General features: G+C 33.5%; 4 protein-coding genes across 6 annotated transcripts; 3 read left to right on the plus strand and 1 right to left on the minus strand.

The window, feature by feature from the left end:
* The first annotated feature begins 247 nt into the window (after positions 1–247).
* On the plus strand, positions 248–3,344 carry LOC100806617 (zinc finger CCCH domain-containing protein 11). The gene is made up of 8 exons (XM_003520591.5): positions 248–711; positions 820–904; positions 991–1,131; positions 1,242–1,330; positions 1,471–1,659; positions 1,749–1,879; positions 2,062–2,170; positions 2,793–3,344. Exons 1-8 carry the CDS (start codon positions 541–543, stop codon positions 2,946–2,948), a joined length of 1,071 nt encoding a protein of 356 aa, XP_003520639.1. The 5' UTR covers positions 248–540; the 3' UTR covers positions 2,949–3,344.
* Positions 3,345–4,834: 1,490 nt separating this feature from the next.
* Positions 4,835–6,623, minus strand: LOC100819096 (uncharacterized). The gene is made up of 2 exons (XM_003521322.5): positions 6,385–6,623; positions 4,835–5,198 (listed from the first exon to the last, which is right to left on the minus strand). Exons 1-2 carry the CDS (start codon positions 6,545–6,547, stop codon positions 4,933–4,935), a joined length of 429 nt encoding a protein of 142 aa, XP_003521370.1. The 5' UTR covers positions 6,548–6,623; the 3' UTR covers positions 4,835–4,932.
* Positions 6,624–9,491: 2,868 nt separating this feature from the next.
* Positions 9,492–13,526, plus strand: LOC100807156 (protein REVEILLE 8). The gene is made up of 10 exons (XM_003520592.4): positions 9,492–9,500; positions 9,867–9,997; positions 10,300–10,357; positions 10,455–10,578; positions 10,665–10,823; positions 10,950–11,075; positions 11,170–11,279; positions 12,126–12,185; positions 12,851–12,974; positions 13,058–13,526. Exons 1-9 carry the CDS (start codon positions 9,492–9,494, stop codon positions 12,953–12,955), a joined length of 882 nt encoding a protein of 293 aa, XP_003520640.1. The 3' UTR covers positions 12,956–12,974; positions 13,058–13,526.
* Positions 13,527–14,281: 755 nt separating this feature from the next.
* Positions 14,282–20,048, plus strand: LOC100819636 (60S ribosomal protein L4). 3 transcript variants are annotated; one of them, XM_026127892.2, is made up of 3 exons: positions 14,282–15,789; positions 16,035–16,066; positions 19,922–20,048. In XM_026127892.2, exons 1-3 carry the CDS (start codon positions 14,695–14,697, stop codon positions 20,001–20,003), a joined length of 1,209 nt encoding a protein of 402 aa, XP_025983677.1. In that variant the 5' UTR covers positions 14,282–14,694; the 3' UTR covers positions 20,004–20,048. The 3 variants fall into 3 exon arrangements, with proteins under 3 accessions (XP_025983677.1, XP_006577004.1, XP_006577005.1); XM_006576941.4 differs by lacking the exon at positions 19,922–20,048 and adding an exon at positions 18,552–19,885 and having other exon boundaries at positions 16,035–16,074; XM_006576942.4 differs by lacking the exons at positions 16,035–16,066; positions 19,922–20,048 and adding an exon at positions 18,552–19,832.
* The last annotated feature ends 362 nt before the right edge of the window (positions 20,049–20,410 follow it).

Here is a 20,410-nt window from a genome sequence, read left to right on the forward strand (position 1 = left end):
ATTATAGGTAGACTAGACCGGTCCATTGGACCAGGTGTATTTTGCCTATCCTAGACAACCTATATAACTTTTTTTTTTATTTCTGCTGCGCATGCAAAACGAACTCACTGGTCTGGTTTTTCTATTCAACTAAACACCTTATTCATACTTTATTTTAATTCACTCTTTTTATTTCCATTTATCATATTCATCTTCTCACAACCAAACACAGATTGCCGTATATAAATTATGTAAATAATTTTGGAAAAAGGATGCATGAATTTATGAGAATGAAAATGAAAACATGGATTCGATAATTCACAAATTTGATGAAATGGTGGTGCATTTTGATTTGGTAATTGACGCTGGGGTGGGGGAGCAACCCGACGCCGACACGTGTAGAGCTCAGAAGAGTAAGAAGACACAACGGGAAAATTCAAAAATTTGGAGTGTGGACCCCTCCGGTTTAAACCCTAACCGGACAGCCTGTTCCCGGCAACACAACAGCACTGTCACCCTCTAAACCCTAATTTTTGCTACCCTTTTCACTCCCCAATCTTAATGCCGCCGAAGCAGCAATCAAAAGCTGATCTTGCGAAGAAGCAGAAGATCGTAGAGGACAAAACCTTCGGTCTCAAAAACAAGAACAAGAGCAAAAATGTCCAGAAATACGTCCAAAACCTCAAGCAATCCGTGCAACCAAATCCCGACTCTTCAAAACTCGCTGCCAAGGTCCCAAAGTTTCTTATTACAACTTTAATCATTGATTATCATCGTTAATCTGTGTCTGACTTGGTAAGATATACCAATAATGCTGATTTGTTGAAATGATGGTGGCAGAAAAAGAAGGAGGAAGAGAAGGCCAAGGATAAGGAGTTAAATGATTTGTTCAAAATTGCTGTTAGTCAGCCTAAGGTGCCAGTTGGTAATATCATCTCAGTTTCATTGTGGGTTTGTTTGTGTATTACTATTCGGTGTTGCAGGGAACTGATATGTGAGTGATTTGAGCAGGTGTTGATCCTAAGTCCATATTGTGTGAGTTTTTCAAAGTGGGGCAGTGTACCAAGGGCTTCAAGTGCAAGTTCTCCCACGATTTGAATGTTCAGAGGAAAGGGGAAAAGATTGACATTTATAGTGATAAGCGTGACGAGGGTATTTAATTATAGTTCAAGAGTGACAAATGACAATCGTTTGCTAGCTTGTTGTTTTGGCTTTCATGGCTTTCTGTTGTTCTAACTTTTGGTTGGCTCTCTTTTTGTCAGAAACAATGGAGGATTGGGATCAAGAGACCTTGGAGAAGGTAGTAGAGTCGAAGAAAACCGAGTATAATCAGAACAAACCAACTGACATAGTAAGTTGTTTCATTTGATTTGTCAGGGTGTCTTTCGAATATTTGTTTGATGGTAGTGCATTTGTTTTTAAGTCATATTTGCTGTTTGACTTGTGCAACTCAAAATGACCATTATCTTGCTGGTTGTGTACCCTATTCAGGTCTGTAAATACTTTTTGGACGCAGTGGAGAAGAAGCAATATGGTTGGTTCTGGGTCTGCCCCAATGGTGGTAAGAATTGCCACTATAGACATGCCCTTCCCCCTGGATACGTTTTAAAATCTCAAATGAAGGCTCTATTAGAGGAGGAATCTGAAAAAATAACAATAGAGGAGGAGATTGAAAATCAGGTGAAAATGTTTTTCTACAATGAGCTATGCCAGTGCCACTTGATTATATTGCATTAGGTTACCTAAAAGAATATTGTATCATGATTTAGCGCGCCAAAGTGACAACTACAACTCCTATGACTCCTGAGTTATTCATGCAATGGAAGAAAAAGAAGATAGAAGAAAGAGATGCCAATTTGGCTGCACAACAGGCAGAAAGAGCTAAGAATGATCGCATGAGGTAAGCCACTATCTTTGTCTTAAGGTTTGCAGTTCACACGGGAATGAGTCTTATTACTCAAAAAGAAAGTATATTCTGCACATTGTTGAATGTGTTTTAATGGAAGGATCACAGTTGATTATGAAGGCTGGTGACCTTGTTTGTCAATAATCATGTCATGTTGTTTCCATCCGCATTTGCAGTGGTCGTGAGCTATTTTTGTCAGATGCTAGCTTGTTTGTGGATGATGATGAAGCATACGACAAGTACCAAAGAGAACCAGAATCTGAATCTGGCGACACTGAACAGAATGTTAGTTTTTTCTTCACTTATTTCTCTGCATGATTTGGTTTCCTTGCCTATTTCATGCATATAGTTACAACTTAGATTAGAAGCAGCCTGGTGAATGTAATTGTGAGGCATATTATGCTTGGAATTCAATCTGTTAGAGAAAATGATGTTTGAGATTTAACTTCTTCAATTTCCAGACTGGCATGCTTGTTTGTGTCATTTATATATTCTCTGTTTTTTGGGGGGTCTATTGGAACTTGGGTTATGGTGGGATGTGGCTCAGCCACTTTCGTGACCCCACAGCACACACATGCTACATAGACAACACTAACAACCATGGTTAAATCTGCATTGTCTTAAATAACCCAGGAAGACCAGCACTTTGCTTTTGTAGTTGGTAAACTACTTGTGCTTGCTTTAGAACACATTGAAATGGATGGAATATAATGTATCTAATGAGTTCCAAAAAATAAAAATATAAAGTACTTGGACCAAAAACTGTACTTTCATTATTATTTGCATCTAGGTTGCTTCTTTTGCTCTATTGAATGCTCAGCTAAAATATGTGTTTGAACTATTTCAGTGCTGCATCTTTATTTATTTACTGTATATTTCAATTTGCTAATTGTCGGGTTCAACTTAGGCGAATGGTAATGCTACTGAAGATGGTCCCAGCACCTTGATAGCTAGTGCTGATGTTGATGATGACGACGAACTGGACATGGACGAGTTGGATGAATTAGAAGCAAGCTTATCAAAGACATCAATACAAATAAAGGAGTTAGGAGCTGAAACTTAATTCTGAGGATTAGTTATAACCTTCATGTGATATTTTTATGCATCTAATGCACAATAGAGCATGTGCTTGTAGCCATTAGCACTTGTTTCTATCAAGGAATTTTTGAATGAAGCCTTTGATGATAATGAAAGTATTCTTCTCAACTTTACATTTGGTAAGAATAATTGTCTGTGTGACATAATGTGATATATTCTAGCTTTCTCAAGTTAGATCTCTCATTGGACCTACTACACACATTTTTTTATTTGTTGTTTGAACACTAGGTTGTCTCAGCAGTTTGTATCAGTTTTGTTATGAGTTTATCTATTTCAGAAATCGGCACGGGGATGTTCCATATTGCTTTATGCCGTGTAATTTTTGTTAACATTCAAGCGTAAAGTGATATTTTTGGTGTCTTGAATGTTCAGCTTGTTTATCTTCCGTACAATATCTATGAAGATTTGATCTTTAACTTAGTCCAGTGACATTGTTTTATTTGTTTAGTTGCCCTCACCTAGTGGGATAACACCTTTGTTATTGATGTTGTTGTAGAAGTTACCAAGATGCCACAAACTACGTCCTTTACGCATCTAATCTTAAGTTAAAAAATCAACAATGGAAGATCTCAATCTTAATCTCTTTTTAATGATATTAATAAAAAAATTTATAAGTTTTATAATTATCACATGTTGAATTGGCGATTGCGTTGTTTTCATTGTTTGTGGAAGGATCTCTATCGTGTCCATGATTTCTGGCATTTATTGCCTGGTCTGACATGCATCTGTGGAGGAGAGTGTTGAAATGGAAAAGTCTGAAATTATTTGTCTCAATTATTGAGGGTGCAATTTGAACTTTAAGGAAAGAGTGCTTATTCATCATTGCACCTTTGAACTTTAAGGAACCTCATTGTACCAATTTGGAAATCATAATATGCTTGTGAAGCTATTTTTAATATCAACAAAAAGAAAATTGTAATTTAAATATCAGTGTCGAATGAGCTGAATTTTTTTTTTCTGCATTCTCATCCACAATAAAATTATCACTGGTGTATACTATAAGAAAGGAATACTGTATGAGGAATGCTATCAATACAATCTTATTTAGATAAATTTCACATGAACTTCACTAAACTTAGGCTCATTCTCTGTTTAGTGAGAACTCGATACTATTGTTGTCTCACTATTTAATTTTTTTTAACGGCAACAATGAAATTCAAACATGAGATCTTATGTTAACTACTCAAACCTTCTATCACTAAGTTGATTCTAGTGGGTTCTCGCTATTTAAATCTTAATGTTTGTATGAGAATGATAAAATTTTGAAATATAAATTTCTTATTTTTAGAAATCCTCTCATAAAGTTAAAAAAGATTTTTTGTTTTAAATATGTTAAACTAGCAAGACAATTATAGACATGACATAATAACTAATACTAATTAGAGATGTGATGTATGTAATCATTCCTAATACAGAACTGGAACAGAGAACCACTGCCTGCCCTTATCGCAGCCAAGTGACAAAAAAAAAAAGAGACGAGAAATTAGTTAAAAGTCAAACTAAGCTAACCCAAAATGATGGTCCTAAGGAGGGAAATTGTCAAATTGATTGATAACAAGGGGTTATCAAGTCCATCAATTGATTAACCTACAACCAATTACATAACCTATACCTAATTCACTAATTGTCATTTACTAGTCTACTCAAGTCCAACATTGATCTTGTTTTGACTCTTCAAGAATTCTCCCCAGCAAAAAACTGGTTAAAGCAAGCACATAATGTGATCAATTTGTTCCATATTCATATCTCAATTCAGCATGTGTAAAGACCACATGTAAATATGATTGGCTATGAAAAGCCAACGACAAATCCGAGAAAGAAATTTGTTTCAAGTGGGTGAAGCAACAGAACTAGAAAAGAAAATGGAGAAGCCATCAATTACATTAGTAAAGGATTTACATTTTCTGTGAAACAATATTTCAGTTTGAGTTATATTGCTTTAAAAGATATCACTTGATTGGTGCAAGAATGGTGTACAACAGAAGAAATGTGACAATTATAATTGCACCCCCTAAAGTGAAAGTTGGACTATTCCAGAAACTGAGGTTTGATCTCTCTGTTCTCTTGATAGGGTCAACCTCCTCAGAAAGGGGGAACTCTGAACGCCTAGGATTCCAGCTGACATACTTATCTGAAAATTTGGAGAAGGGTTTTTTTCCTCCTTGCTTTTTGAATTTTGACCATGCCTTGTCCCAGTCTGTTGAAGATTTATCACCTGAGACATTTAACCAACAATTATAAGTCGTAGTTAGTTCTACTTCTACACTTTATTTCGGAATGGATGAAAAATGGATTTAAATACTTTTGGATGCAATGAAGTTTAAGGGTAAAATTTAGATTATTGTGTTCAGGAAACAAAGGGGAAAACGGGAGGAAAAATAATTAGCAAATATGGAGAGAAACACAGTTATTTTCAATGATAATAAAAGGATAATCAGGCATGGGTGAAAAATTTGGTAGTTGTCTATACATTTTCAGTTCCTTACACCAAATGATATATTTCAAGATTAGCATTTTGTCCTTGTAAAAGAGACTTTAGTGGGGGTGAGAGGAGATGATATTTATAAACAATCCTTGATCTTAACTTCTAAACATGCACCCTCGTGCAAGAGCCTTTTAGGCTTGAAACGTAATGCACAAATTCACTTTGTATTTTTTTTAATAGAAAAATTCACTTTGTTTTAAATCTTAGAGAAATGGAGACGACAATGATCGAACTCTAGATCACTTTGTTTATACAAAAAATGACACGAAAACGTAAGCTAGATATTCTTTAAGTTTTTCATGGTGCTATTTTTTTTTAAAATCAACTTTGGAGTTTTAATTATTCGACAATTTTTCCAACCTTTGGCATTGATTTTTAACGTGTAAGTTACCGAACTTGATCCTAGCTTGAGGACCCAACTAACGATAATGTTTCGATCTTAAACAAAATAATAAAAAAAAGGTTATTGATTTTATATTTTTTTTAACAGTAAGAAAGTTTCTGTATTAATTTCGATGAGGTGTCTACACATGGTATATGATCATGATAAACAACTGTACATCAAAATATCTATCGTCACTTTCATGTGTTTAGGCCACATTTATGTTAGTATTTTTTTTATCTAAAGACTAAAATATTCTTGCTGTTAATTTGATCAATAAAATAGAAGAAAGATATTTTAGATGGAAAAAAAATTAAATAAGAGTGATAATAAACGCATTCAAATGTATGGTGATTTCAGCAATATCTGTTAATTAGAAAACACATCCCATTACCAAGAGCAAGGTAATCCGAAATCAGAAATGGGAAAGAGCTCCAAAATGAACATAAAATAAATTCATAAGAAGACAAAGCCTATCATGATGATAATATATACAATAATAATAACAGAAATATGGAAGAAGAAAAAAAATACCCTTGTTATTGTTATCGTCGTTTCGTTGAGATTCCTTGAAGTCTCTGTTGGAACAGAAAAGCTTGAAAGGAGAATAAGAAGAAGAAAGTGATGGGCATTGGTGTCGTGAAGAAGAGAAGCGATGCGATATGAAAGATGGTGTATAAACAATATCCATTTGCATGCAAAGCAAAGCAATTGAATTTGAAGCTTGTTTTTAATTTGCCGGAACTCAGGAAAAGGATCATCATCACTTGTTTCTTATCCTTTGTTGCCTCTTATTTCGATCTCAAAATTTACCAACTCTTCACACGTGTCTTTCCTTCCGTTTCCACAACCACAAGTTCCACCTTACGATCACTTTAATCTGTAAATTATTTTTTTTACGTTAATATGTAATTTAAACCTCCTTTAAAAAAAATGTAATTTTAACCCCCAACGACAACTTTATTATTTTTATGTTATAAATTTGCACTCTTATAAAAATTATATAGTTTTTTTTTATAATTCTGTCACATATTTTATGATTTTATATTAAATTAAATTATTATTATTTTAATTAATATCTAATTTTTAATAATATTAAACATAAAAAAATCTAAAGGTTAATATTTTATTAGTTAAATTTAATTTTATTATTTTCAAAATTTCAAATGTATACACTTTTATATTTTAATTTATACAGTAAAATATCTTTACTTTATTATTTTTTTAATATTTTACACATATTTATAAATCCACGCAAAACACAATCATACTTGTTATTTTTAATTTAACTTAAAGCACAATGATCAGTATCTTTTAATTTTTTAAGGGCATCCATCTATTGAGAATATATCAAATATAAGTACTAAAATTTTAATCTAACCTATATTTATATAATTTAGAAATGATTTGATACTTCATTAATCAATTTTATTTGAACGAATAATATACTTTTCAAAATATAAATAAATTTTAGTTGTAAAATTATATACTTATAAATGTTTAGTTTATCTAAAATTTAACATACATCATTATTTAAAATTGACATATATATTTTTAAGGGGAAATATATAATTATTAATATGATGATATGACACATTTTTTTACAGCATTGTATCACACGATTTAAGAATCATATTTATAAATTTTGTATTATGGAATTTATTAAAAGAAGTAAGCATACAAAACTTATTAGGGGTAAGTGAATCCATTCTCTTATATGACTAGTTTGGTGGCATTGATTATGACATTAGAATTTTGATCTTTACATCAGAAAAAAAAAATACTTTGACACTTAAAAAGAATATCAAATTAATTTTATAATTGAGAAAGAATGTAAGGTCTTACTAGCGGAGAATTCACATTCAATTTTTTATATATACAATTTTAGAACAGTGACAATTATGCATAGCAAAATCAGTATATGTTTTTAAACATTATTAATAATCAAATACGTAAAAATGGATAAAATCAAAACAACCTAGCTAATTAAGTACACACTTTTTATGTTATGCATGTATTTGATGTATAAGTTAAAAGGTGTTTAATAGAAACTTTTAAATACTTTAACTGCTTAAAAAGTGTAAAGTGTTTAACAAATTTTGTATTTAAATATAATTAGCATTTTTTGAATAAATTTATATTTTTATTTCCTTAATCTATATACCTAATGCACATATTTTTAAAATAAATGTTGTTTACGATAGAAGTAAAAATTGCTTGAATTTTATTTATGACAAGAATTAAAAATTGTTATAAAAACTTTCATATTACAAAGCTACCAATTAATATAATTTTTTATTACTTTTTTTGAAGAAATATTACTTTTGTTATAACTATCAATACTCTCATGGTCTACCTTAACAATTAATATCAATTTATAAATAAATATTTTTTTCATTACAAATATGTTTTTATCTTATGTTTTATTATATTTTTGTACAAATATCTTCTCTATAAATTTTTATCTATATAATTTAACATAAATTACATTTTAATTATGTTTAATTTAGTTTAAACTATACGTTACCAATGTTTTTTTGTCATCACAATAATGATGCAAAGTATCACCAACTTTATAGATGATTAATTTTTATAAAAAAAATTGCTTGTCCATCTTTAGTTTCTTCTTATCCAAGTTGAGACCTTATATAAGAAATTTAAATTCAATAACTTCAGACCAACAATGTAGTAATTTGCTAGTGATATATTAATAAGGAATAAAACTTATTTTTACTGTTTATGTGTATAAGAGCTAATTATCTTATTAATTAATTAAAATTAAGAAAAGTAGTTAATTTAGTTAATAATAATAAATTTTTCTTAAATTTATAATTTTTTAAAAAATTATCTTTGTCATTAATATTTCTCTTTCTTTTATTGGTTTGTCAATATATTCTTTTTCTTCTTTTAACGAGAAATATTTTTAATCTAAAAATAATTAATGAAAAAATAAAAATTATGTCTTAAAAAAAAAGAACAAACATAATTTCAAATTTGAGTGTTATAAATAAAAACGAAGGGAGTATATAATTATTAATACAATTCAGCTAATAATAATAAATGTCCACTTTTATACTTTAGGCCTGGACCAAATAAAATCAATAGGTTTTGCCGCGCCTTCTACCGAACTAGAAAGACAATAGCAGCAGCAATAGCACATGACTTCTTAACAGGTCTTGTGGTTCCAAGTCTTCACAGAACCCACATACCAATCTTTCAATTTTCATGGTCACGGTGTGACCCACTACTTTGTTTTCTTTCACTATCATTTCCTTATGTTCACAAAACATTGCCCCCCTCTCAACACCCCCATGCCCCTTCTTTTCCCTATACCACCTTCTCTCTTTAATCCTCGTCGTTCATCTATTTACGCCGCCAAACTATTGGACACCATATAACCATATTGTCAAATCCTTATTATTTTTGGGTTTCAGACTTGTGTGACACACTTGAAAAAAATGTGTATTTAAGATGTTTTATCTTATATTAGAAAATAGAAAGTGTGCTTTGCTTTATAATAAGTTCTTAAAATGTATTGAAATTTGTTGATTCCATGGTGGGAGAAATTTATATTTACACAAGTGGAACGATTAAAGTGATCATAGTGCTTTTCGGATGTGCCAATGATATGAGAGGATGAAATGGACGTGGTGGGAGTTTGGTTTTGTGGCACTGACCTAATTAACAACTGTACACCTCATATAACCACACAATCCAGACCGCCATTCCTCCTTTTTTTTTTTTTCTTTTCTTTTCTTTCTCATTAAATTTAGATTTAACTTAACTTCAAAAACTAATGCATATCATTGTCATCATTTATATACACTATTTTGATTATATCACTATTCAACTCCAACACATCCTCTTGAGTGTGAGATTTATAGGATTAGACATTTTTCATGATCTGCTAACGGCTTGATAATGGGTGATCCGATAGGTCCAACATAAATACTATAAGATAGGATATGATACCATATATTGTTTTTATTATATTTATTTTTTCATATGAACCATAGCAACACTTGAAGTTGTCAATCAATGGCAATGGTGGGTCTGGAAAGAAGGTTAGAAAGCCTTATACTATTACCAAGTCAAGGGAGAGCTGGTCCGAGGAAGAACACGACAAGTTTCTCGAAGCTCTTCAACTGTGAGTTCATATTCATAACCATAATGCTGCTTTACTTCACAAAATATTCATTGTTGCTTATTCTATATTGAGTTTCATTCTCTAATGTTGATTCTTTTCGACTTTTGGATAGAAAAAGGTGCACAACTTAACAAATTCGTTGGTCATCTAGCTTTTTTGGTCTAATATATATATATATATATATATATATATATATATATATATGTATGTATGTATGTTTCCTCTTTGCTTTGAATGTTTGAGAGAAGTATAAAGACATTCTGCTATTGAATTACTGGCTTCTTATATTTTTTGCTATTCAGATTTGACAGAGATTGGAAGAAAATTGAAGATTTTGTTGGTTCAAAAACAGTTATTCAGGTTAGGAAACAGCTCTTCAGCTAGGTGTTCTAATTTCTATCTTCTGTTATGCCATTATGTTGTATCTCTCACAGTCTCACTATTAAGTTGTCTTCAGATCAGAAGTCATGCCCAGAAGTACTTCTTGAAAGTTCAAAAGAACGGGGCAGTAGCACACGTGCCTCCTCCTCGGCCTAAGCGCAAAGCTTCTCATCCTTATCCACAAAAGGCATCCAAAAATGGTTTGATTCTATTCAACACAATGATGTTCTGTTCCTTAAAATCACAGAATGCACATTCTTGACATGATGTTTTTATGGTTTGGCAGTTTTGTTGCCATTGCCAGCTTCCATGGTTTATGTTTCTTCCACTAGTGCCCTTCCACCTGGGTATGTCACATGGGATGAAAATTCCTTGCTCATGAATTCTGGATCCAACAAATCAGTGCCTTGTAATGATGAGCTCGCCTATCTTCTTGGAAATGAAGGCATGCATGCTTCTTTTAGTTCTTATATTTACTGGTTCAATTGCTTGTTTGATATGATTCTGCAATGGCTGTACTAAATGGAACTTGTCCACCACTTATTTATGTTATATGACGTTACTGATTCAGCTGATATTGGATCAAAGGGGATAACACGAATTGGTCACAGCAGTCTTAGTGGTGTTGGGAACTCTACTAGAAATCTGCCTGCTACTGAGATGGCAAAACAAGGGAAACAGGCTCAGGTGATTCATGGTAATGATCTTACATGCATTTTTTTTTCATTTGTTTTCATAGTAAAATTATTAGTAACTGGTGGTGATTGTCTCATCTTGACCAAATTTCACAGGTTTGCCAGATTTTGCTGAAGTTTACAGCTTCATTGGAAGTGTTTTTGATCCAGACACAAAAGGTCATGTCCAGAAGCTGAAGGAAATGGATCCTATAAATTTTGAAACTGTAAGTTTAATAGAACTTATCAATATGCATTTTATTTAATAAAACTTATCACTGTGAGTTCAATAAAACAAAGGTCATTCTATGGAAGATAATCATTATATGCATTTGAGGTACCATAAAAAGCTACAGCCTTTGTGCTTAATTTTTATTTCAAGGAAAGGGCGTGGCTCCTTTTGGTTCCGTTTTCCAAGAAACCATTAAAAAAACTTCGTACCCCATTGCCCGGAGGTTCTTCGCTCTGCGAAGGTATGGGAGAGGGATGTTGTACGCAGCCTTACCCTTGCATATGCAAGGAGGCTGTTTCCGGATTCGAACCCATGACCAACAAGTCATCAAGGCACAACTTTACCGCTGCACCAGGGTTCGTCCTCTTTCCAAGAAACCATTGAAAAAAATAAAAGTTCTTTTGGTAAGATTTTTGAGTGGTTGTCACAACTAAGTTCGAAATGAGAAAGGCCTTGAGCTTTGCATGAACCAGGCAGGTTCTTGTTCACATTTAGTATAATCTTCCAAATCACATTCACAGGGATAAATAATGCAGTGGTTTCTTTTTATGATCTCTTTTAGTTGCGAACTAGTAGACCATTGTTCTTGTTCTCTCTGAACATTTCAACGTCAAAAGTACGAAACACCCTTCCATTTCTGGATCTGGCTTCAATTGCTTCCAATTTCTTTCATAATAAATTGGTCCTCCTGTTCCCCAACCCATACCCCCTCTCCTCCCCCATGTTTGAATGTACTACAAAAACTAAAAGAGGCTAAAAAGGGACTAATGAGTAAACTAATTATAAACTTTTGATTATCTGTTGACTAAAAATTGACTTACATATATTTGGTGTTCTGCAGGTTTTGTTGTTAATGAAAAACCTCACTGTCAATTTGTCTAGTCCTGACTTTGAGCCAGTTGTAAGTTTCAAAGTAAATCTCAATCATGATTATATGCAATACGTATAGAGATCTGCACTATTTGCACTCCGATAAATTAAGCATGATTGGTGAACAGCCTTTTATGAGGATTGACTGGATTCATAAAGGTGAAATACCAAATCCACGATAAATTATTAGATGGTCAGAGACCATCATTATCCTCATTAATCAATATATGACATGTAATTGAGTGTTATTAATCTTTTCTGGTAAATTGAGTACATGTCGCATAGAAATTGATTGGGACCATGATAATTTCTCCAAATCAACAACATATCTTCCAAATCTGACTTTGCTATCTGTGCCCCATGCGGCCCTTTTCATTTCATATTATATTATTTGTTGAAAATAGAATATGAACTTATGACATGATCCTTGTTTTGGTAAACAAAAAAAGAAAATCTGTACCTGCTAGAAGATACTGATGTCCTTGCCCTGTATCATTTATAACATAATTAAAAGTAATACTTCGAGATAAAATTCCTTGTGAATAGTTGTGATGACTATTGAATGCTAATGTAATCTGCTTCATTTTTGTAGAAAGTAAGGCATGCTCATGAAGTTGTTTTTAACTTGGATGAAAACTTTGTCTTTAAAAGTTGAATGTGAGATTATAACAGTTCATCTTTATTTGTTTTGTATAGAGGAAGGCCATGTCATCATACGATGTCAATACAAATACAGTAGGAGTTACCGCAGGAATCGACGTCAAGAAGCAGACAAATGATCTATCATGTCAAACAGCTTGACAACCATTAATTGAACTTAGTAAGTGTTTTTCCTCTCATGTTTTGTACCTTTCTTTTGTTTTCCATATCCGTTTGCATTGTAACGTTTCCTATTAATTACAGTTATCAAATTTGGATGGAAGACTGAGGTTTTGCATAACCAGCAGCATTAGCACGCAATGCATTCACTCGTTGTGAAGCTTTGTAAATGCAACCAAAGCATCAGCCTATGTAACCTCAACCAGGATACCAAAGCCAAAAAGATATTCATCAGGTAAATTCTAAGGTGCACAAGGTTTTGTAGTATTGCAGTGATTATAGTGCGTATTAATAGGATGTGGTTTTCAAGTAGACACATGGGCCTAATAGTAGGATAAGTTTGATGATTCAGGTGTATTAAATGGTGGTGGTGGTGGAGATGGTGAGTGGGGGAAGGGTGGGGGGCTAGTGATAGTAGCTTATAATATCAATGTGGTCTAACTTTCAATGTATATGATAAAGAGCATCATAACAGGAAGTGGTCCCAATTTCTAATTCTATTTACTTTTTTAAGCATCAATAATTGGAATGCAAGTGTGAAGTTAACAAGAAAGCAGTTCAATATATGGCCCCTATGTTTTACATCAAAAATCAATTTCCTACAGGATACAGATACTTCAATATAAAATATGAAATTAGACACGTTCAGTTATATTTAACGATTTAAAATTAAATTTACTAAAGAGACATAATAGGCGTGTTTTAGTCTTTTAGATAAAGGTTGTAGGTCCAATTATTTGACATGAGAATGAAGTACCGGTTAAACTATGCAGTAGAACGTAGAACGGTAAGCTTTTCTGGTTAGTACGAATTTTATTGTGCAAAAACCAGCAAGTTTGAAATTTAACAAACCGTTTATTGCATGACAATAATACATGAGGGAAGAGATGAAAAGTAAATGACTGCGTAACCGTTATTTTGTCTACTTTCATCAGTTTTTTCTTACTATAAAGAATTTGACTATCAAGTTTTTTTGTACTACTAAAAAGAATTTCTTGCAGTAGACAGAATACCACTGAAGAACCGTAAAGAGAGATTTGTATAAAAAAAAGAAAAGAAGAACCATAAAGAGAGAATCCTCCTTAGACAGATCTTGACTTAAGCAGTTAAGCATTTCCTATAACAAATTAACAATAAAATGCTTGCTTCGCACATCACTTGGGAAACCATCATCCGAAGATGGCAAAATGCAAGTACAGTAATGCACGGACGAAAAAAAAAAGTACAATTATGCAGAATTATGATAAGATGGTGATAAGAGTGGAACTATAAAGGGATGTGTGTGCCTAACATCATTCTTAGAACAGCCACCATCAATTAATTTGTCATAGAGGTTATTTAACTAATTCCTCTACTCATCAAGAGATAGAAATTGAGTTGTAGACCTAAGAAGAATCTTGTCAATATAAGTAATATAGACAAATCCAATTAGCACTATCTACATTATTAACTCTAAATATAAAACAAGAGTGTCAGCGCAATGCTTTTTTTTTAATATATTTTCTTAACTTATTTCAATAAATTTTATAGTAATTAAGTTTATTATGGGCCCTTCATTGAAAGTATTAGCCCAAACGTGGACGGGGCCTAGACAAGTCGGAAGCAAAAAAAGAAGCCCACTTAGAAGGACTCTTTAAATATATTTATATTCAACGTATAAAACCTTTGATGCTGTTCTGCCAAACCCCAAACCCTAGTTTTGTCAGTAGCACACTTCACCCATGGCAGTAGCAGCAGCTCGCCCTATCGTCTCCGTCCAAACCCTAGAGGGCGATGCAACCCCTACCGTTCCTCTTCCCGACGTCATGAAAGCCTCCATTCGGCCTGACATCGTCAATTTCGTCCACTCCAACATTTCTCGCAACAGCCGCCAACCCTACGCCGTCAGCAAGCGCGCCGGCCACCAAACCTCCGCCGAGTCCTGGGGCACCGGCCGCGCCGTCTCGCGTATCCCGCGAGTCCCCGGCGGTGGTACCCACCGCGCCGGCCAGGGCACCTTCGGAAACATGTGCCGTGGCGGCCGCATGTTTGCTCCCACCAAGATCTGGCGCCGCTGGCACCGCAAGATCAACGTTCAACAGAAGCGCCACGCCGTCGTCTCCGCCATCGCCGCCTCCGCAATCCCCTCGCTCGTCCAGGCTCGCGGCCACCGCATCGAGTCCGTCCCGGAACTCCCCCTCGTCGTCAGCGACACTGTCGAAAGCGTCGAGAAATCCAAAGAAGCCGTCAAAATTCTCCAGAAAATCGGCGCATTCACAGACGCGGAGAAAGCTAAACTCAGCCACGGAATTCGTCCCGGGAAGGGAAAAATGAGGAACCGCAGGTATATCTCTGGCAAGGGTCCTCTTATAGTGTACGGAACAGAAGGTGCTAAGGCCATTAAAGCCTTCAGGAACATTCCCGGTGTAGAGGTGGCAAACGTTGATAGGCTCAACCTTCTGAAGCTGGCACCCGGTGGCCACCTTGGAAGGTTCATTATTTGGACCAAGTCCGCATTTGAGAAATTGGACTCTATCTATGGATCCTTCGATAAGGCCTCCGAGAAGAAAAATGGCTACTTGCTTCCCAGGCCCAAGATGATCAACTCTGACTTGGCCCGTATCATTAACTCCGACGAGGTCCAGTCCGTGGTCAGGCCCATTAAGAAAGATGTTAAGAGAGCACCTCTCAAGAAGAACCCTCTCACGAACCTCAATGCGATGTTGAAGCTCAATCCCTATGCTAAGACCGCTAAGAGAATGGCTCTTCTCGCTGAGAAGCAGCGCATTGTGGCTAAGAAGGAGAAGCTTCATAAGAAGCGCAACATTGTCTCCAAGGTTAGTAACTTTTTTCCTTTAACCAATTATCTTGATTATAAATTATTGTTGATTTTGATAAACTAAATGTTCATTGAGTGCATTGTGGTGGTTAGTTAACTGTTATGTGGAAGGATAGATTATAGAATATGTTTTAGAAATGGGATTCACGTGTTGTGCTGTGTGAGTTTGGATTTACTTAATCAATTTGTTTGTTGATGTTGGTTTGAACTGACATTGGTGGGGTCCTATACCATTGTTGTCAGGAGGAGGCTTCTGCTATCAAAGCTGCTGGAAAATCTGTTGGTAAATATTTGTGTTTTAATTTAAAATTTATAAATATATATATTAATTCTATTTTATAAAATAATATTTATTTTAGATTCTCTTAAGATTTTATTTTAATGAGTCAAACTAGTTTGTTATATTTGTTGTGACAACTGTATGTTAGTTTTCCAACGGTCATATTTTGTTGTTGCAAAATGCCTATATATATCTATTTCCTCTTTTCTAGAAAGGACAGACATGAGAGCTCTGGTTTCTTTCTGCCAAAAATTTATCTTTCTTTTCCTATACAAAACTTAATTTTTGTGAGAGCAAGAGCATTGGTGTTCATAAGGTTCAGGGATCCTTTCGCTGCACACGATCGGAACCAACGGGTTGTCGTATCTTGGGAGAGGAGCGCAATCAAATTTTCTTACCCGTGCAGTGGGGGCGTTTTCTCTCTAAGGATAGTGTTTACGCGCTTCAACCCAGGCTATTTAATTCTTTCCCTTGATTTAATTTTTCCTTGTGCTCAATGTATGATATAATGCATTATTTATGTGTTGTCAATTAAATTTATTTTGCTACGGTTATTTCGTTATTTAATTCAAGACTGTGCATCTTCTTCATATTAATTTTTTTTTTCATTTTTTGTTTTATTTTCCAACAGTCTTAGAGAGAAAAAGGTTTTATTTTTTCACTTTCTTCTTGCATAGTCTTTTTGCAGTAGCATCCTATTTTATCAAAATGTCCGCCATGGATATGATTAAGTCCCTTTCCAGTAAGCCTGAAAAATTTATGGGTGAAATTTTTTTCTGTTGGCAACAACAAATGAAATTCTGGCTTACTGAATTGGATTTATACTCTGTGATTTCTAAAAGAGAAATAAAAACTTCAACTTCCTCTACTGATATAGTTCAAACTGATGCAACTATTAAGCATGATGTTTCTGATAAAGATATTTTATGTCATGGACGCATTTTAAGTGCTTTGGCTGATAACATATATAAGATTTTTTGCCATACCAAAACTTCTGTTGAGTTATGGGAAGCACTTGAATTGAAATATGGATCTGCTGAAAAAGGTTTAAGTCGTTACTCTTGTGAAAAAATGATTGAGTTTCAAATGATTGATGGAAAATCTATTTCAGATCAGATCCATGAATTTGAAAACATTATTTTATGACATGAAATTGAAAGGAATTGTTTTGCCTGACATTATGCTTGTGGCTTTCATGATTTCAAAATTGCCTCCTTCGTGGACTAGTTTTGCTCGAAGCCTAAAACATAAACGTGAAGTTTTATATTTTGTTTGTCGTATTCTTAATAGAGTACCTTATAAAAAAAAATTAAAAAAATCTTTATGAGCTATGGAGAAAAAGAGAACTAAATCTGAAATATCTTAAAGTGTGGGGGTGTCTAGTAAAGGTTAATATCCCTATTAATAAGAAAAGGAAAATTGAAAAAAAAATATTAATTATATTTTGTTGGATATTTTTTTACATAATACTACTTATAGATTCTTAGTTATTAATTCAGAAGTATTTGAAATTTCTAATGGTACTATTATGGAGTCTAGAGATGTGACTTTCTTTGAAAATATTTTTTCTTGAAAAATAAATTGTTAAATCTTTGTATGGTTTGAAACAAGCTCCAAAGCATTGACACAAAAGTTTGATTAAGTTATTCTTTTGTATGATTTTCAAATTAATGATAGTGATAAATGTGTGTATGTGAAACAATTTAATAATAATGAACGTGTCATTTTATGTTTGTATCTGGATAACATATTGATATTTGGTAGTAAATGAATTTCATAAATGATGTGAAGTTTTTCTTGTCTAGAAATTTTAATATGAAAGACCTTGGTTGTGTAGATGTGATTTTGGGTATTAAGCTTATAGAAAAAAAAAATGATGGTATGATTTTTTATCCAATCTTATTATGTTGAAAAGCTATATATTAAAGAAGTTTAATTATTTTGATGTGAAACATGTTTCTACTCCTTATGACTCATCCATCAAGTTAAAGAAAAATTTGAGTAAAGGATTTTCTTCACATATTCTCAAATTATCGGTTCTTTGTTGCATTTGACAAACTTCTCTAGGCCTGACATTGCATATGCAGTTGGTAGATTGGAAAGTAATTGAGAGATTTAATGATACAAACTTGAAGTTCTTATTTTGATGAAATAAAATTGACAAGTGGTTATGTCTTTGCTTTAGATGGTTGTGTAGTATCATGAAAATCTACTAGACAAATTATTATTTCACATGAAAGCAAAAATTATTGCTTTAGATACTGCTACTAGTGAGGCTGAGTTTCTTAAAAATTTGTTATGTGATCTACCATTGTTGAATAAGCCTATACCTCCAATTCCAATGCATTGTGATAGTCAAGTTGCTATATCTAAAGTTACTAGCAAAAATTTTAATGAAAAAAAAGAAGACACTTAAGAGTGAGACATAAGTCTATAAGAAATTTGATTTCTCATGGTGTCATTTGTCTTGACTTTGTCAGGTCATAAAATAATATTGTGGATCCGCTTACAAAAGGGTTGACGCGTCAACAAGTACTTGAGTTGTCGAGGGGAATGGGATTAAAGCCCATTATTTAGTTACAACAATGGACACCCGTCTCCGTGTGATTGGTGATCCCATGAATGGAGTTCAACGGGTAACAACGAAATTGTTTGTTGACTAAAGTACACCAAAATGAAATTTGACGGAGCTGTTCCGTTTCTCATTCCTATGACGAGGTGTATTATAAATTGTGGCAATATTAAGGTTGAGGTATTTATATATGTGTATTTTTGATGGAAAAAAAATACCTCTTAATGAATCCGATGACAATTATTGTAGGGGTGAGGGTCACAACTCACTCTTTGAGGATTCACCTAGTGAGTGTGGTGGTGGGACCGCCACTGTGAGATATGGGCTAATCTCTAAGTGACACTCACGAAACAAGATACAAGCGCAAGGCCGTGTAACGCGCTACCACTGATTAGAACCTAATTGAACGTCAATATTGTAGGGGTTGTGTACTAAAGTCCGGTTAAAGAATATGTAGTTCAAGACAATCAAGTCACTACATTTTTCTCGGATGGAAGTTCATAAACACTAGGTATAAGGCTCAAACCCGGAAGGTTCCTTATACCGAAATACAATATCACATGCTCTTTCTCTTATATTTTTATCTTTCAGAAAATATATTTTAAAATTTTAAATTATGTGGGGGAATGTTGGTAAATATTTGTGTTTTAATTTAAAATTTATAAATATATATATTAATTCTATTTTATAAAATAATATTTATTTTAGATTCTCTTAAGATTTTATTTTAATGAGTCAAACTAGTTTGTTATATTTGTTGTGACAACTGTATGTTAGTTTTCCAACGGTCATATTTCCAACGGTCATATTTTGTTGTTGCAAAATGCCTATATATATCTATTTCCTCTTTTCTAGAAAGGACAGACATGAGAGCTCTGGTTTCTTTCTGCCAAAAATTTATCTCTTTCTTTTCCTATACAAAACTTAATTTTTGTGAGAGCAAGAGCATTGGTGTTCATAAGGTTCAGGGATCCTTTCGCTGCACACGATCGGAACCAACGGGTTGTCGTATCTTGGGAGAGGAGCGCAATCAAATTTTCTTACCCGTGCAGTGGGGGCGTTTTCTCTCTAAGGATAGTGTTTACGCGCTTCAACCCAGGCTATTTAATTCTTTCCCTTGATTTAATTTTTCCTTGTGCTCAATGTATGATATAATGCATTATTTATGTGTTGTCAATTAAATTTATTTTGCTACGGTTATTTCGTTATTTAATTCAAGACTGTGCATCTTCTTCATATTAATTTTTTTTTTCATTTTTTGTTTTATTTTCCAACAAAATCATGGTATCAAACTATGGTGTCCGACTCTGATTATGCAGAATTTGACAACTTTTCTAAGTGGCTGGGTGTTTCCCAGTAAAAAAATTGAGACCCAAGTCCGCATTAGTAAAATTTTGTTTTGTTACTTTTCTTTGCAGTTTTCAAAGTTGCATTCTTTGTTCATTTTTTTATGTTTTTACTCCGCATATAATTTGAACGTCATATTTGGATTGAAGTCCTAATCCTTTTTTAAATGAGATTGAAAGGCTCTTAATTTCCTATGAATTAAGCGCGCTCCCTGTCGTTACATACCTCTGCGTAAAAAACCAATTGAGTATAATGGTAACAAGTTAACAAATATACTTTTCATGGAGTATATGAATGAATTGGAAAAATTTGACTGACATGAAAGAATCCAAGTTTTTGCCAGCCTTTGTAATTTCTGAAAGATGTGTTTAAGCTATAGTCCCCACTAGGAGATCAAATAGACAAATACTGACACAAGCA

The sequence above is a fragment of the Glycine max genome, chromosome 3 (assembly GCF_000004515.6).
Source record: "Glycine max cultivar Williams 82 chromosome 3, Glycine_max_v4.0, whole genome shotgun sequence".
Taxonomy (NCBI): domain Eukaryota; kingdom Viridiplantae; phylum Streptophyta; class Magnoliopsida; order Fabales; family Fabaceae; genus Glycine; species Glycine max.